General features: G+C 44.5%; 1 protein-coding gene across 5 annotated transcripts in view; it reads left to right on the top strand.

The window, feature by feature from the left end:
- The window catches only part of CNTRL (centriolin), a 31,305-nt gene extending 20,549 nt beyond the window's left edge, over positions 1-10,756 (top strand). For all 5 annotated transcript variants that reach the window (XM_062641174.1, XM_062641169.1, XM_062641171.1 and 2 more), the window contains 18 exons: positions 45-237; positions 611-741; positions 879-1,019; positions 1,139-1,265; positions 1,741-1,905; positions 2,247-2,406; positions 3,096-3,211; positions 4,237-4,454; positions 4,861-5,018; positions 5,276-5,349; positions 5,609-5,797; positions 6,663-6,888; positions 7,158-7,363; positions 7,777-7,917; positions 8,334-8,603; positions 8,709-8,771; positions 9,340-9,543; positions 10,046-10,756. In XM_062641174.1, the coding sequence (XP_062497158.1) occupies positions 45-237; positions 611-741; positions 879-1,019; positions 1,139-1,265; positions 1,741-1,905; positions 2,247-2,406; positions 3,096-3,211; positions 4,237-4,454; positions 4,861-5,018; positions 5,276-5,349; positions 5,609-5,797; positions 6,663-6,888; positions 7,158-7,363; positions 7,777-7,917; positions 8,334-8,603; positions 8,709-8,771; positions 9,340-9,543; positions 10,046-10,156 (2,893 nt within the window). In that variant the 3' untranslated portion in view covers positions 10,157-10,756. The remainder of the gene's footprint in view (positions 1-44; positions 238-610; positions 742-878; positions 1,020-1,138; positions 1,266-1,740; positions 1,906-2,246; positions 2,407-3,095; positions 3,212-4,236; positions 4,455-4,860; positions 5,019-5,275; positions 5,350-5,608; positions 5,798-6,662; positions 6,889-7,157; positions 7,364-7,776; positions 7,918-8,333; positions 8,604-8,708; positions 8,772-9,339; positions 9,544-10,045) is intronic.
- The last annotated feature ends 910 nt before the right edge of the window (positions 10,757-11,666 follow it).

Genomic DNA, 11,666 nt, shown 5'->3' on the forward strand with positions numbered 1-11,666 from the left:
GTATTTTGTATTTTAATTCCATGCCTTTCTTCCTGACCTTGTAGGGACTTTATTGAAGGGTACACGGACAACCTTATTGCAGAACTGCAGTTAGAAAAGACTCTTAAACATCATGAAGATATTGCAGATGAAATTGAATGTATAGAGAAGACCCTTCTGAAGCGACGTGCAGAGCTTAGAGAAGCAGACAGGCTACTTTCAGAAGCTGAAGTGGAACTTGAGAGCACACGAGGGAAAGTAAGTAAAACTGTAACTCTAAAGTGCAGAAGAGTTTGCAAGTTGGGTTAAGATTGTTTTAAATAGAGGAGTTTTGTTTGTTTAACCAGTTTATTTTCACTTGGATAATCTGAAGTCTTTTAAAATGCTTCTGTATGAAAATAAATTGTTGGATAACCTGTGCTAAAAGAAAAGGTTTCAAAAGAGGAGGAAGCTTTTCTGCTCTGGACAAGAGAGGAGAAAAGATCCTACTTTGTTATGGAGAGGGACAAAGCTCAGATAGAATGTCCAGGCCAGGATGGGGTCATCTTTAGATGGCTAACCTGCAAGTTATGGATGTGGAAAGCATAAGATGGAAGTGTATTGCCTCAGTAATCTTCAATTTTTGCTCTAGACTAAAGACACTATGGAGAAGTACAATCATGCCAAACAGCATTTGTCCTATACTGAAGCTGAGGCAAAGGAGCTGGAGAGAAGGGCTCGGGAAATGGCCACTAAACTTGTGAAAGCAGATCAGCAATTAAGGTACACTTAAACTGCTCTTGTGAATTGGTGTCAAATGGGGAGGAAAAGAACAAGATTCTTTCAAATATCAAGATGGTGCTTTTGCATAGGGAGAGCTGTTAAAATGTTAATACAAAAAGGCATAAATGCTTCTTTAGGTTATTACAGGCAGATACAAGAGATTTAGAACAGCATAAGAGGGAACAAGAAAGTATTTTGAAGGAAATCAACAAAACAGTGGCTGCAAGAGACTCCGAGTTCCAGTCATTAAACCAGAAGATAGAAATGCTAACTGAGAGGTGAGCATTCTTCATTTACCTTAAACTGTATTAGATAAAATAAAGATGTCCTCCTTCAGTAAATTACTGCCCAAGGTATTTTTGTTTCTTCTGAGTCATGTTTTTATTCTCACTGTCAGTCTTCAGAAGCTTCAAGGAGATATTCAAGTCGCAGAAGGTAACGAAGGACATCACCTCCAAATCCTTACAGAAGTAGAAAGCCTTCTTCAGGGCAAGAAAAGTGAACTGGAAAGAGTGAAAGATCAGGTAAGGCTCATCTTTACCAACTCTGGCCTTTCAGTTTTGTTTGTGGTAACAGAAAGCTGAGAAGAGTCTCAAGTTCTGAACTGCCTTGTCTGAAGAGTTTAATTATTTATTTTAATGTTGATAATTTGAATTATCCTTGTTTTGTCTCAAATATGCTGCTGATCTCACTGGCATTTCTGCATAATAGACATTACTGCAGAGTTAGTTCTCTGGGACAATCCTTACTGCATTTCAGAATGAGAAAATTAACTCTTCTGAGGTACAGGACTGTGCTGCCCAGCTCAGAACTCAGTCTTTAGTATTGGCTTTATTATACAGGTTTAGCAAATGAAGCTCATTGATGGGATCCTTACACATTATGCAATTCAAGTAAATCTCTGGCAGGGAACAGTGCACCACAGTTGTTCTTGTGATGTGTGCAGCTACAGAAATAAAAGCCTCCAGATGCTTCTTCTGTTCAACTCCTACTTTGTAGATCACTGCTCAGCAACAAGAGCTCTTGTTTCTGGAGGAACAGTTAAAGCAAAGAAGAGAAGAGCTCCATGTCCTTCAGGACTCTATTTCTCAAAAGAAATGTGACCTCAAAGAAGCTCTTCGAGATGGAGAGACTGAAGCAAATGAAAAACTACGCCAGATACGGGTAACTTTTCTAAAGGAGTTTTCAGTTCATTGTATCTCTCTGGAGCAGCAAAAGAAGTATCAGAAACATCCCATAAAGTTTCCACCAAATGATGGTGTTATGGTCAGACTTGTAAATCAAAACCTTTGGAACACTACTGTAAATTGTCAATGAGCAGGACTTCAACCTAAATATTATGTATCTTTCATTTTCTTACACATTAACTGTAACTATAAACTCTGGATTAAATTGACCAGAATATTGCTGACAGACTGTTTTAATTTTATAAACCTCTTTTTAAAGGAAAACTATTTAAAATGGCAAATAATGGCATTCCTTGTGACACTGATCTGTTTCCACAGGAAATAAAACTACTTCTGGAGAAGCTTCATGTTGAGAGGGAAGAACTGGATGTGCAGATTAATGAGAAAAGAGCACAGCTTTCCTTCATAAGAAAGGATATTGGAAACGAGGAAGAAAATCTTCAAGGAGTACTTGGGCAAGTTACCAAGCATAAGATGGGTACGTCCCTGGCCCTACTAGACAGTATTTTGTGCAGACTGGAAAGAAATACTGTGAGCTTTTGGTTGTACATCACTGCAGTGTTCTGTTCCTCGCTCCTTCTAAACCACTGTGATTCTCATAGTTCACACAGTGCTGGCAGATGCCCTTTGCTCAAGCCTCATCTTGCTTTGTGCTTGGGGTGGGAGTTTTTCATGTCAGAGAAGCGTGAACAAATCTGTTGTCAGGACTGATCAGTGAAGTTCACACTTGAGCCCTGTGTGGTCAGGAGACATCAACTGATAGTGCTGCATTCATGGAAGAAGAATTAGACACTGGGATGTGTGGGGAAGTGGAGACATCTCCTTCCAAGCAGTTACATCCTGTTGTATTGTGGGAAGTATGAGCAGCAGCAGTTTGCAACTTGTGTATTTTTTCTGGAATACTTTCTCACTGTTAAACAACCACATACTCTGTCCCAGACAAACTCCTTAAGGAATAGGAAAAGCAGGAGACCTACCAGCAACTCACTGGTAGGACAGCATCAGATGTAATACCTGGTGTGTCTAGCACAGCAATTGAAAACATGCAGAGTTGTGAGAGGGATGACAGCAGTGTAGTGTCCCTTGATGGTTCCTTGGTGCCTGTTTTGCAGATAGAATACATCTGATGTGCTTGTAATAATCTTTTATTTCTTTCACCTTTACTAGAATTGAAACATGTTCTGGAAATGCTGGAGCTTGAAAACAATGAACTTCAAGGCTTGAAACTACAACATGACCAAAAGGTCAATGAGCTAGAAAAGACTCAGGTTGCAGTTCTAGAAGTAAGTATTTCTTGTGTAGCTCAACTAGTCAGTGGAAGAAGAGTTCTGCATATTCTGTGGTTCTGTTCTGGATAACAGAGTCCTTACACTTCTAAATCAGACAGTTTCTAATCTGACTTCAGCTTATCACAGGAAAGTCTTAAGTCTGCTTAGGCCCTTTAAAATACTGGCATCTTTTTAGTGCATATGAGGGAGACAGAACAAAAAGGCAGAAGGCTCTTTTGTGGCTGTGGAATGATGAATACTGTTTGCTTAGCATTAGCTTCCAGAATCTTTTCATCTGGATTCTGTCTGTGTCCTCACTTGTACTCTGCAAGGAGTAAGTATGGAAGACTGTTTATTAACTCAGCTGGATGATATTCTTAACCATTAAAAGGTATTTTAGCTCAGCTAGTCTCTTCTCTTTTTGATGATTAAAAGACTGACATTGAGCTTTGCTACCAGTGGGTGGAGAGAGCCCTCAGTAGCTACAGGATTGTTAGCTCAGAGTCAGGGATAGCCCTTCTTTACTCAGTTGTGCAGCTCCAGAAAGACTAATGTGCTTGTTCAGAGAGTGTTTATAAGCTTATATAAGCAAATAGTACCTGCTGCTTTTACTTCTAAATGAGTTCATCTCTTCCCTTTGTGCTCTCCCTGTGAAGAACAGGCAAGAGAAGGGAATATTACTCCACTTTACAGTGGTCACCTTACTACATTGCCTGAGCATCTTGCAGCCATTCTTTCAAAACCCCTGCTATGAAGGGATAAGCTTACGGGTGGGGGAAAATGAGGTTTAAATGAGGATTGAACAAAGAATTGGACCCCTTTCTCCCAGTCCTAGTGCTCATATTCACCATAACCTTCATTATAAATACACTGAAATTAATCTGGCACTTTAAGCGGTTACAACACAGTAGTTCCAGAGGGTACTCAAGCTTATGTGTGGTCTCTGTGAATGAAAGGTTTTAAACCGCTGCAGCTACAGATGTTGTTAACTTGTTCTAGTTCTTGACTTTATGTGTTGTTCTCCGTGCCTTCTTTTGTAGGAGAAGTTAAAACTGGAGAATATGCAGAGATTATTCCAGTGTCAGCAAGGGGAAGTAGCTTGGCAGGAACAACTGCTCGAGAAAGACCGGCAGGAAAACGAACATCTGGTTTCTCAAATGCGTACTCTGCAAAACAGCATTGAGGCTCTGAACAAAGAAAAGGAAAAGCTCGAGGAATATTGTCACGGTTTGGAAAAGAAGCTGTCACAAACCAGAAGGTGTGTGTGTGGGGGGAATATTTTTTCCTGCAAAGATCAGAAGTGATGGGAAGTGCCTGTCATAATGTCTATCATAATTAAAGCTATAACTTTGAGGTGCCCAGTTGCACAGAATGTGCAGTTTCTTGTAGGCTGTGGAGGTTTTATTTTAAGCATGTCTACAGCAGACTTACAGCAGATACTGAGCCATGGAGCTGATGAATGCAACAGCATTCGTTATGCCATGGCAGTGCAGTGAGAAGTGTTATAAAAAGCAGGATGCTGAGACTTGGAACAGGACAGCTGTCTCACTGTGACTACCAGATAGCGTCTGCTTGAGCTGAGAGAACTACTGAAACGCAGCTGGTTTCTAGAGTGCTCACCAAGTGCTTCCAACAAACCAAGAGCATGTGTTCATATTTTACAGAGACTTGGCTGCTACTGAAGAGAGCAGCAGGACTGCATTGTCCAGTGTAGAACAAATGGAGTCGGATGTTAAGAACCTGCAGCAGGAGGTGGATCTGCTGAACAAACAGAAAAAATCACTGACTGCAGACATTACTGTTGCACAGAAGGATCTTCAAGGTAAAGATCAACTTCTGGTTTTAAGCTGTAATACATTTTAAGAGAAACTGTGTTAAAAGACACTTTGACTATACCGTATGATATTAAATCTGTCTTACATGCTCAGATATCTACAGGCAGAACATGCTGAAAAGACAGAGTTTTTAGAAACTGTTTCTCTATTTTTTATTCCTCCTTTCTGAGATGAGCTGATCTCCCTGGCTGGGTATTTACTGCACTTTGCTGATTGAAATCTCTGTCACCAAATATTTTTCTAGATAAAGCAGAACAACTAGAATCACTGAAAGGAGAATTAACTGACTGCAGGCAACAGCTTCAACAAGTAGAAGAGGTTAGTTTTAGTGAATATGTACTTCTTTTCATGTAGTGGTGTGCAGGAAGGAGGGAGAAGATACTTAAACCCCAGATAAGCAGCATCTTCTGTGTGGGTCCTGTTGTGCTAATTCTCTCAGTGTCTGTTTTAAATGGACAGTAATCTTCACTGGGATTTAGGGGTGATCTGTTGTATTCTGTCAATGCAAACCTTTTAGCCAGAGCTGTTACTCTTCCCAGCCAGTTTTGTCACCTAATTTTATGTCTTTATATTGCAGGATTTGAAAACTAACACAAGGCATCAGGATGAGTTGCTTAGAGAGCAGGCAACCCTGAAAGAAGATATCCTGCAGTATGTAAGGAAACGTAAGGATTGCCAAGAGAGACAGAAAAAGAGGGAAACCCAACTGCAGCAGCTCCAGAAGGAGATTGAAGAGAAGGAAACAGAACTAGCCAAACAAGAAGCGGTACTGGCCCTGGTCTTTTTCTCCTGACCTCTAAAAACAGGCAGTTTACAAATAATAGAGCAGTGCTTTAAGAAACACAAAGCCTCATTTTCAGAGGAACAGCAGCAAACAAAAAGCTTCAACATTCAGTTATGTTTTAGTGAAAACTAGGGTGTCCCAAGGAAGGACAGGGTCTTCCTTCTGGGCAGGGTGACACTGATACCAAGACTGCTGCGCAGTCAGCAGTGGCCAGGGAGTGCAGGAAGGGCAGGGTGAAGGCCCTGCAGTGTTGTGTCTTGGCTGCTGGTGAGGAGACGGATTCTTTATAACTCTCTTCTGTCAGTAGCCAGGATAGAGCAGCTGGATGTAGTTCAGAGAGCTTGTCATGCTGTTGATTTCTCTTGGGAGATGAGCAGACTGTGGACAGTACCTGCAATAATACAATGGATTGCAAGTGAAAGTAATCCCAGTTCAACTTCAGCTGTGTTCCCTTAATGCCAAATCTAAACAGAAAGAAGTCCAGGGCTGCTCTATCCTTGTTTTCTTTTGGTTTCAAGTGGATCACTATTGGCTACAAGCTTTTATTTTCTCTCCTATGGTGTTTCTGTGCAAAGCCCATCAGCTGTTGATGAAAAGTTGGGCTTAATCATACATTCCTGTAGTAAAATTAACTGAAGCTGGCAGAGCAGTTTCAACAAAGCATCAACCAAAAGAACTGAGGGAGCTATATAAATAAGAAAGGCAAGAAAAACATAGAACTTGTCAGGAGGGAATGTTCAACTCCAGTGCTTCCCAATCTAAGCTGCTTCTACTTCTGTAACATCTTTTGGTGATGGTATCGGTTTTCATGGAGTTGGTACTAGTGAGGTGCTGTTTTTCTTGGCAGATTCTTCATCGCCTCAAGCAAAACTCGGAGCGCGAAGGGAAAAAGCTGGAAGAATGTACTGCTAAAGTGAAGGATCAGAAAATCCTGCTGGAAAAGGAGCTGACAGAGCAACAGGTGAAACTGGAGCAGGCAATAGCAAAAGTCCGGCTGGCAGAGGAGAACCTCGGGCTGTTGGAGAAGGAGGAGTCCCGATGTGCAGCACTTGAAGAAACTGTCAGGAAAAGCAGTAAGAGTCATTGCACACGTAAACTGTTACCATCTGGGTGCTCCAGTAATGTAATGAAACCAACAGATAATTGTGTAATCTCACTTGGTTTCTAATGGAGCACATGGGTTGACTCCTGATCCTTGACTTGCTCAGAGAACTAAAGCCAGCCGTGTTGTGTCCCCTCTCCCCTTGTATCAGCGTTTGTGTGTTTCAGACATGTCTGATGTGATGCCAAGACCCTGAACATCTCTGCTAATGAGGATTGTTTTTAACAATGTTCATTACAGAACATCAGCTCGCAGAAAAAGAATTTCAATTACAACAAAAAAATAGAGAAATACAGTCTCTGCAGAAAGAACTGGAAGTCTCCCAGTCTGACCTGAACCATCTCCAAGAGCAGGTAGCATCAGAGAGGAGAAAGGCAGGGAAGAAAATCTTGAGCCTGAAAGAAGCAATGCAGATGCAAAGGATGCAGTTTGAAAGAAGACTGCAGGTAAGTCCTGGCTGAGGGAGAACATCTGGGGATTCGGGTTGTTTTTAAACAGCAAAATGATAGAACACCTGTTGTTATCATAGGAGGAACAAAGTGATGCATTAACTTCATGACTAGATAAAACCTGGGGCAGCCGCACTCTAGTGTTTCTAGATTGTGCTGCAGAACGTCTCTGGTTGCTCCTATTTAATGCTGTTTCTATCCTCTAACTTCAGGTTGTGTTCTGTGGGTTCTCCTGCCTCAGTGTGCTCTGGTGGATGCTCACAGTAAAAAGATCAGGTTGGACGAGGCCTTGGGTGATATGGTTTAGTGTGAGGTATCCCTGCCCATGGCAGGGGGGTTGGAGCTAGATGATCTTAAGGTCCTTTCCAACCCAAACTATTCTATGATTCTACCTTTCTGCATTTTCCTAGGAACAAAAGCATGAAAACAGCTGTTTGCAGAGTGATGCAGCAACTGCTGAACACATAGCACATGGTAACTGGGAGAGAGCCAAGCGCCTTACTACGGACCTTGACCAGATCCAATGGGACTACAGGGATCTCCAGTCCCAGGTATAACTGAGTAGCCGAGTACCGGTGGGTTTGAGGGAAAGCCTGCTTGTCACACAAGTTTATACTGTACTGGTTTTGTATCTCGTCCTTCTCTGCTGTATCACAGTTGGCTTCAGCCAGGAATTAGGACTCCTGCTCCTGTTCATATTAAGGTTTGGTTATAGGAACTTGGCATAACTGGAGTAATAACTTATGCAAATCACTAAACGTTACCAATGGTCAGAGCTACTCAGTGGCACTTAACAACTTGTTAGTGCCAGCCTGAGCCAGCAGCTGCTTCGATACTTACTTTAGTATAAAAAGGTGACTGCATGTTATCTGACCCCCTGTACTTTAATAAAACCTTTATAAATTGTTTCTAAGCCCTTTAAAAATGTGTTTGTAAAACACAGTGGTGGTGCTGTTCTGTGGTATAGGTGAAGACTCATGAAGACCTGGAAGACAGACAAAGAGAAATGGAGAATGCAGCAGCATTACTTAAACTGGAGGTTGAAGATGAAATCAGGACAGGGTTTAAATCTTCAAGCCCGTCCTCTCTAGAACCATTGGACAATTCAGAAGCATCTTCTGAAGCAGAGGGAAGTCTGCAGCGTGAATCCGACCCCTCAGAGGTTCTGTTTGCTGCTGCTGACAAGAGACTTTTCTCACTGGAGGAGAAGTTGAGCCTGTCTAAAGTCTTCTTAATGGTAAAACGCTCTCAGGAAGTACCTGCTGCCCGTGTCCAGCTCTTGCTGCTCTGTGGTACCTGGAGCTGTCGTGCTCATTCCTGAATGTGCTTCTGTTTCCAGCAGGATGAACAGTGGCGCGGGGAGGCTCTCCGAGAACAGCTGCAGCAGCATGAGGATCGGCTCAAGGTGCCTCATCCCATTTTCTCCCTGTCCCACTAACTCCTCCCTTGGGTCCCCCCATAACCCACATGAAGATCCTTCTCCCACACCAGCAGAGCAGCTCTGGGCCCCTGATGAGCTACCAAGTGCCTCTGGGTGGGAGCAGTAAGCGAGAGCCTGGCACCTGCATGATGTAGCAAGAGGAATAATTTTAATTAACAGTTAATTGGATTTTTGAGTATTCCAACAAGATTCCCTCATTTACATCACGCTGTGGTCTCTTGCCAGTGGGGCTAATAATGACAGTTCAGGAGCACCCACAATCAATACAAGTACAGGGGGTGGCCCAGTTCAGCTGGAATGTACTTGTTGCTCTCTCTTTGGGCAGTTAATGACAAAAGGCTCTGGAAAGGGAGCTGCTTTCTCACTTGGGAGAAGGTGAACTATTTAATTTGCAACCCCCTGCCATCTGTGTATGGGTTGGGACTCTCAGTGCCACCTTCCTGAGGGCTTGGCTTGAAGGTCATCAGCCTTCTTAAATACAGCCTTGAAAATGGCACTGCCTGGGAATAAAGAGAAGTAATGATTGCTTTAGGCTCGGCTCCGGCAGTGCATGTCCAAGCAAGTGGAAGTGTTAATCAGAGGGAAGCAGCAAACCGAGGGCAGCCTTCACAGCTTGAAGCGGCAGGTTGATGCGCTGGACGACCTCGTCAGCAGCACTGCTTCAGATTCACTGTTCCCAGCCCAGAGCTCAAGCCTGGGACCTCTGCAGGATGCTCTGAAAGCAACAAAACCTCAGGTAATGCTCTGCTCTGTGCGGGACTTGTGGCTTTGGGTCTATCCCAGCCGTATGTTCATGACTCTTAGAGGCACAGTGGGGGGGTTCTGAAGGTGGGGGTGATTGTATTGTACCTTTATTAACTCTGGCAGTAGCCAGCTTGTTTGAGAAGGGTAAGTGCTATACAGAATCATAAATGTTTGGGTTGAAGGGGCCTTAAAGCTCATCCAGCTCCAACCCCTGCCATGGGCAGGGACCCCTTCCACTAGAGCAGCTTGCTCCAAAAGCCCCTGTGTCCAGCCAGGCCTTGAACACTGCCAGGGATGGGACAGCCACAGCTTCTCTGGGCACCCTGTGCCAGCGCCTCAGCACCCTCACAGGGAAGAGCTTCTGCCTGAGAGCTCATCTCAGTCTCCCCTCTGGCAGGTTAAAGCCATTTTCTTGTTGTTTTGTTTTTTAAAACATTGTCTCTGTGCTCACTGAAGGCATTGGTTTATTCCTCTTGCCCTGCTGCTTTCTCCAGGCTGCTCTGACAAGACTCACCCAGGGCCCCAGGAGGGCTGCTGACTCCCCGCAGTGGCACAGACAACACATTCCTGCTCTCCAGGAGCATCCCAGTGAAGCCCAGAGGTGAGGTGGGAACTTCACCCAGTCACGAGTGTCCTGAAGGTTGACGCTAAGTAAGCGGTGGCAGCCCCAGGGCAGATGTGGGCTCTCACACAGTGCTGGCCCTTACCTGAGGGCATTCCTGCAGTAGGGATGGGATCCTCACGGTTGGTGCTGGTTGGGCTCTTGGAGGTGTATGTTCACCAGCTGTGGGTGAGAGCTGCTAAGAGGTGAGTTCTGACAGGACATGGAGAAACAGTTGTGCTGCTGACCAGCTTCAGTGGAAGGCTGCTACCACCCTTGGTCTTCCAGCAGTGCTTCCTGGTGTACAGCCCAGCACCCAAACCTGTTACAGTGAGTTATGCCACCAGCCTGGTACCTAGGGTTCCTGTGTAATGGTTTAAGTTAAAAACCCCTTTCTTCAGGAGCTGCCCCACAGCAGAAGAGCAGGAGCTGGGTCTGTGGTGCAGCTGACACCTTCTTCACACTTCTACCTCGCTGCTAGCAAAGCCTGGTATGAAAAGGCAGTTGCCAGTGCTGGCTGCAGGGCCCTCTCTCCACTGTGAAGTTTTTGTACGAGTCAGTAACAGCTTTATGTATATAAATTGGGGTTTTAAACTGTTTTAAATATCTGTTTTGGTGCAGGTACCTTTCAAAAGCTTGTAACAGGGACAGAGTTGTCACCTGTTGTCCAACACATGGATGTTTCAAATGAGTGCTTCCTTAAAATAAACTTCACTGACTGACACTTGCTGTTACCTGGGGGTGTGGTGGTGGTTTGGTGTTGTTTCCATGGGTTGAAGCTGCAGCACAGGCTCTCAGAACAGCAGTAACATGCTCCCAGCCCTGCAGAAGAGTGAAACTTGTCCAGAATTGGTGTTTCTGACACTGTAACTGTGCTCCTGGCTCCCATTGGTAAGCACTCGGTTACAGTTCATTCTCTGGAGGCTTTGCAGCATTGCTTCTGAAGCATATGCCCATGGTGAGTGGTTTTACAGGCTTCCAAGCAGCTTGCTCCGTTAGTAGTGAGAGAACCACATGTAAAGCCTTGCAGCAGCAGCATGAGGAGCTGAGAAACAGGGCTCTGCTCTTCCAGGCAATTCTTTGCCTCTCCCTGAGCCTTCATCCCTCCATTCCATCCAGACAGGGCTGGACCTCATCCTCAGCGCTGCCTTCTCATCCACATGGTCCCTGTGGATCTTTGCTATGCAGCCAGAAGGGATCACACTGTACTGGGGACTAAACAGCACAACACTGCTCTGGGTGTTTGTGCTGGGCTCAGCCCTGGCCTGTCCCACCATGAACAACACCCTGGGCTCCAGCACTCCTCTTGTGAAAAGCCTGTGGCGCTCTTCCCACTTGGAACACACACCATTGCCACAAGGAATTCTCACATTCCTCATCCCCAGCTGAAGGAATCGCATTATAGAATCCTGGAAGGGCCTTAAACTCACCCAGTTCCAACCCCTGCCACAGGCAAGGACACCTTCCACGAGAGCAGCTTGCTCCAAGCCCCTGTGTCCAACCTGGCCTCAAGC

The sequence above is a fragment of the Pezoporus occidentalis genome, unplaced genomic scaffold (genome assembly GCF_034315485.1).
Source record: "Pezoporus occidentalis ecotype Australia unplaced genomic scaffold, CSIRO_AGI_Poc_V1 ctg68, whole genome shotgun sequence".
NCBI lineage: Eukaryota > Metazoa > Chordata > Aves > Psittaciformes > Psittacidae > Pezoporus > Pezoporus occidentalis.